General features: G+C 34.1%; 1 protein-coding gene across 1 annotated transcript; it reads right to left on the minus strand.

Annotated features, from left to right (window-relative positions):
• Positions 1-516: 516 nt before the first annotated feature.
• Positions 517-1,764, minus strand: LOC131658753 (cytochrome b561 and DOMON domain-containing protein At5g47530-like). The gene is made up of 3 exons (XM_058928015.1): positions 1,633-1,764; positions 1,144-1,566; positions 517-1,044 (listed from the first exon to the last, which is right to left on the minus strand). Exons 1-3 carry the CDS (start codon positions 1,762-1,764, stop codon positions 517-519), a joined length of 1,083 nt encoding a protein of 360 aa, XP_058783998.1.
• Positions 1,765-4,786: the final 3,022 nt, after the last annotated feature.

The raw sequence follows: 4,786 nt of genomic DNA on the forward strand, positions 1-4,786 counted from the left end.
GAGCTTTCCGTTTGTTCGGGTGGAGTATCCCTTATGCTCCCTGTTATAATATCATTGCTTATTCAAAAAAAAAAAAAAACAAAGAATCTTTATTAAATTCGTAAAAACTACAAATTGAATGAGTAATTTCTCTTATAAAAGTTCACTTCCATATAAAGATTTATTTATTTTTTATGATAACAACTTATAACGAAATAAAAGAAATCTAATTTTTTTTATGACAAAAATAAGCCATGCGAATTTATTTATAAATATTTATTTTAATAAACACTTATGTATATACTGCAAATAAATTATTTATTCAAAAAAACCTATTGTAATCGACTAATCGCTAAGAACAATTTATCAATATCCAAAAATAATCACAAAATACTAACCTTATAATTACACAAAGGCACCCATGAGTTCTAACATAAATGATTGGTGCTTATAAATTATTAGGGTTTACAAAGCCGACACATTAAACTTCAAACATTACTTTCTTAAATTCAATACAACTCTTTAGCAGCACTTTCTCTATAGACCAAGTTCTTGAGTTGTCCTCTTATTATTCTTCTTCCATAATCTGATCCAAGTTACAACCTCTAACACCAAACCAACAAAAACCAAACATCCAATTACAGCACCATATATATTTCTCCAAATGAAACCACCTCCCAAAATATCAAACCCTTTGAAGACATTCCATATAGCTAAGACAACAGTTGTGTAACCAACTATCAAATGAAAAATGTTCCACAATATTCTATACTTGTGATCATTCTTTGGCCTAAGACAAAAAGCAACAAAAACTTGAACCAATGCCAATGTCATTAGGGTGATTCCAACGCATCTATGTGGAGTGTTATGTAGTCCTTGATGATTTCCCATGTATAAGCCAGTGCCAAAACCAATAGTACCAATTAATAGTGCTATAGATTGACATGCCCTATGCAAGTGAAACCATGTTGATCCTAATCCTTCAAATGATTTCAAGTGACGAGCTAATATTACTCCAATTGGCATCAATGTTCCCCAACTTATTGCATTTAGAATTGCATGTACCTGTTGAGACAAATTGTTAGTCATTGAAACTAATTAAATAATTTTTATTTTAAAAAATATTATTTAAAATAAATAAATAATTGACAAAATGTTACTTACATTTTTCAGTGTGGTTCTTGACTTTAACTTCCCATCAATCTTTTGAGAAACAATCCCAGATTTAAAATCCAAAGTTCCAAAACTTTGAACATTTGATCCGGTTAACGCATGTGATCTGAAACTTCCATCATCAGCAACCAATCCTTCTTGCCAAACGTGATTAACCATGCTAACGTTTTGAGGAAGTTGTAAACTTGCAAAGATCATCATACTACCGTTTATATACATTCCCGAAAGATTATAAACCGGAAAACTAATATTACCCTCTTGTAACATAGTTGCGTAGCTTGTTATTGATGAAGTGTAAGCTTTGAAAGTTCCATCAAATTTTCGATATCCAATTAGGGCTTGTGATCCTAACATACCCTTTGAGTTAGGGTTTATGGCCCAAGCAATCCAACTTGAATCTCTTGCATTATTTTTCTTGAAAGCCACATCAACCATGCTAGTTTTTGGATTGTAGTTCCAATGTAAAGAGGAATCTAATACGGGTAAATCCTTGCATGTGACATAGTTAAGGCTGTTTGGAAATTTGTATGAGTTGCATGGTTGTGAGGTTGTAGGGTTAACGAATGACGTGAAGAGTGTGACAAACAAGAGAAGTTTTTGAATGGTAGCCATGATTTGAGAAACAATATTTATTTGTGTTTGTGAGGGACTAATGCATTACATGCATGTGTATTTATAGGGATACTTGGTAACAAATTTTTTCGATTTTGCATCCATGTTTTTAGGTTTAGAAAGTTTAATGTTATCATCATTGAAGCAAAAGGTTTATCTTATACAATTTAATAGAAACAAATATTTGAAATTAAAAATCCTAAAAAAGAGGTAACAATATATGGTAGTTATGGTAAAATAAACACTTATATTTGTAGTATAGGTGGCACTTAATATTTAAAAGTCAAACACCATACTCGTAGGTTTTAGTGTAAAAACATAAAAAACAAAAGAGATCTTAAAAATATTAAGAAAAAATGTATTCGATTCAAAGAGAATGAAAAAAAATTATCTTGAGAAGGGAAATAAAGATAACACGAATTGTATATTGTGGGAGGAAATTTGATGGATAGAATTTTTTGAGCTTAAATATAGTGTATAGATAATGTAAAATAATTTTATACTATCATCAAATATAAATGTATAATTTAGTTAAGTCTTAATACTAACTTAAAGATTACCGTACGTCCGATTTAACTTAATGTATTTTAGTGATTGATTGATGGAATAAAATACATTTACACTTTCATTGTATTTTTTTTTCAATTTTTTGTTGTTGAAATATATGGATTAAATTTATTCATCAATCAGGTAAAATAATTTTTATTTTTTTTTTGTAAACAAGAGACATGTTGAAAGAGAGAACCCAAGTTCTCAAAACTTGTTTAAAAAAACTCGGAAAAACAACTCCGAGAGGAAAATTAAACGCCAATTGCGCTTTACGACATATAAAGGATAGGATTCCTACTAAATTCGTAAAAATTACAATTGGTTTATGTAAGTTTCCCAATAAAAGACCAACACCAAGCCAAGGCTTCCACACTCCAAACAATGTCGTATATATTCCACTTATCCCCATTGAAAACGATTCCGTTTCGAGTCGTCCATAAAACCCACATCACCGCCAACCACAACATTCCCTCCTTTCCCTTCCGAACTTTTGCCTTCTTACCAAAGGATCTCCATTTCAAAAAACTTTCCTTGATATCTTTCGCCTTATAATTAACAAAACTAATCCAATCGGCTATATCCCTCCACACCAAATTGACATTATGGCATAATAAGAACGAATGCGTCGTGACTTCTTCATTGATGCAGCAAAAAACACATGATGAATTGGAAAATGGTAAAATACCTCTAATGGATAGAACTCCTTTCGTCGGAAGTTTGCTAATAAAAACACGCCATCCAAAAGCTTTAATTTTCATCGGAACAACCGTCTTCCAAACAAGAGCAAGAGCCTTGTCAAACTCACTCGCTGGACCATACGGATGTCGCGCGGCATTGATTAATTCATAACAGCTTTTGATCGAAAAATCTCTGGCGGAATTATGCTGCCACTACACACAATCCTGTCTGAGATAGTCAACCGCTGCTGCTCTATCCTGAAGCCACTGGTACAGAGCTTCCATTTCCAGCCTTGCCGCATTGCTGTTAGAATCAGAGCTGTCTTTAAGGGTCTGAACTGCCGCTGATGGAAGCACAACATGCTGGCCCAAGCTGTTCTGAGTGGGAATAGAGATACCGAAATCTCCCCAATGCCAAACGCCATCGTGCCATTATCTTATTAACGCAACAGACACATCCTGCAAGTGAGAAATATTATACAACATAGGAAATATATCTTTTAGTGCTCCTCTGCCTATCCAATCAGCATGCCAAAAAGAAGTGGCGAAACCGTTTCCCACTACAACAGTGCAATTCTCATTAAAGAATCCAAGAGGCTTAACCAATTCTAAAGTCAATATATCCCTCCACCAGTGCGACTTGAGATTCTCCCTCTCGCCCTCGTCTCCTTTGTGAACCACGCTAAGGTTGATATCGTCGTATCTAGCTTTTAAGACTCCATACCACAAGGACCCGATTCTTTCGAGGATTCTCAACTTCCATTTGCATAAAAGAGCCAAAATGAAATCTTCTATCCTTCTCACCCCTAAATCGCCCTTCTCTATCGGAATACAAACTATTTCCCACTTAGCCCAATGAACGCTCTTCTTGGTCTCCGTCCCTCCCCATAAGAAATTGCTTTGAATGCTTTCTATTTCCTCGACAATTTTATTTGGTACCTTGTAAAAAGATAAAAATAAAATTTCTAAACTACCTAGAACCGCCTTAATGAAAGTGATTCTTCCTCCCAAGCTAAGAAATCTCTCTTTCCAACTAGCCAATCTTTTCCCTACTTTCTTCATCAAAGGTTCCCAAGTGTGTACTTTTCGAGGATTGCTTCCTACCTGTAACACCCCATATTTTACATTTATTAATTTAATGGGATTTTAAATTAATTTCTTGGATTATTGGTATTTTTAATTGGAATTAAGTTGGAAATTGTGTAAAATAAGTTATTGGGCCAAGTTGTGGTTAGTAATGGAGGGGGTGTAATTGATAGGCCTTATTACTAAAGCTATTTTGCTTTATTTTCATAAAAATAAAGAAATTGGAAATTAGAGGAAGAAAACCTAAGAGGAAGAGGGAGAGAGCTCATGGAGAAAAGAGATTTTCGTATTCATGGTGCAACCCTCACAAAATGGGTCATAGCTTCCTGCTCGTAACTCCAAATCAGGTAATTCTCGAAGATTCGGATTCCACACGAAATTTCCTTCGATTTGATATATTAATTCGTGTCAGGGAGGTTCTCGATGAGGGAGATAAGCGAGATTGAAGATTGGGAATTCTTGCTGAAAATGAAGAAAAGAGGCTTACGGGTTTGATGGAGAAGAAGGGGAAAAGTTCAGATTCTTGGCTAAGGTAAGGGGGGACTCTTCCGATTAACATCTATTATCGGGTTATGGATAATAGGACTGATATAGATATATTATTTCATGTCAATTGAGTCGTATGACAGAGTTGGGATTTTGGGGATGTTTGTTGATAATTATCTATTTTGATGAATTCCATGAATTTGGTGTTGTATGATGTTTGATGA

This window comes from Vicia villosa, linkage group LG3, assembly GCF_029867415.1.
Source record: "Vicia villosa cultivar HV-30 ecotype Madison, WI linkage group LG3, Vvil1.0, whole genome shotgun sequence".
Lineage (NCBI taxonomy): Eukaryota > Viridiplantae > Streptophyta > Magnoliopsida > Fabales > Fabaceae > Vicia > Vicia villosa.

Excerpts from the sequence above, each read along its gene's own strand:
- LOC131658753 (XM_058928015.1), bottom strand. The coding sequence starts at position 1,764 with ATGGCTACCATTCAAAAACTTCTCTTGTTTGTCACACTCTTCACGTCA. Across the intron at positions 1,567-1,632 it reads TCACATGCAAGGATTTACCC|AAAAATAATGCAAGAGATTC; the intron begins GTATTAGATTCC and ends GTGGCTTTCAAG. Across the intron at positions 1,045-1,143 it reads CAAGAACCACACTGAAAAAT|GTACATGCAATTCTAAATGC; the intron begins GTAAGTAACATT and ends TTGTCTCAACAG.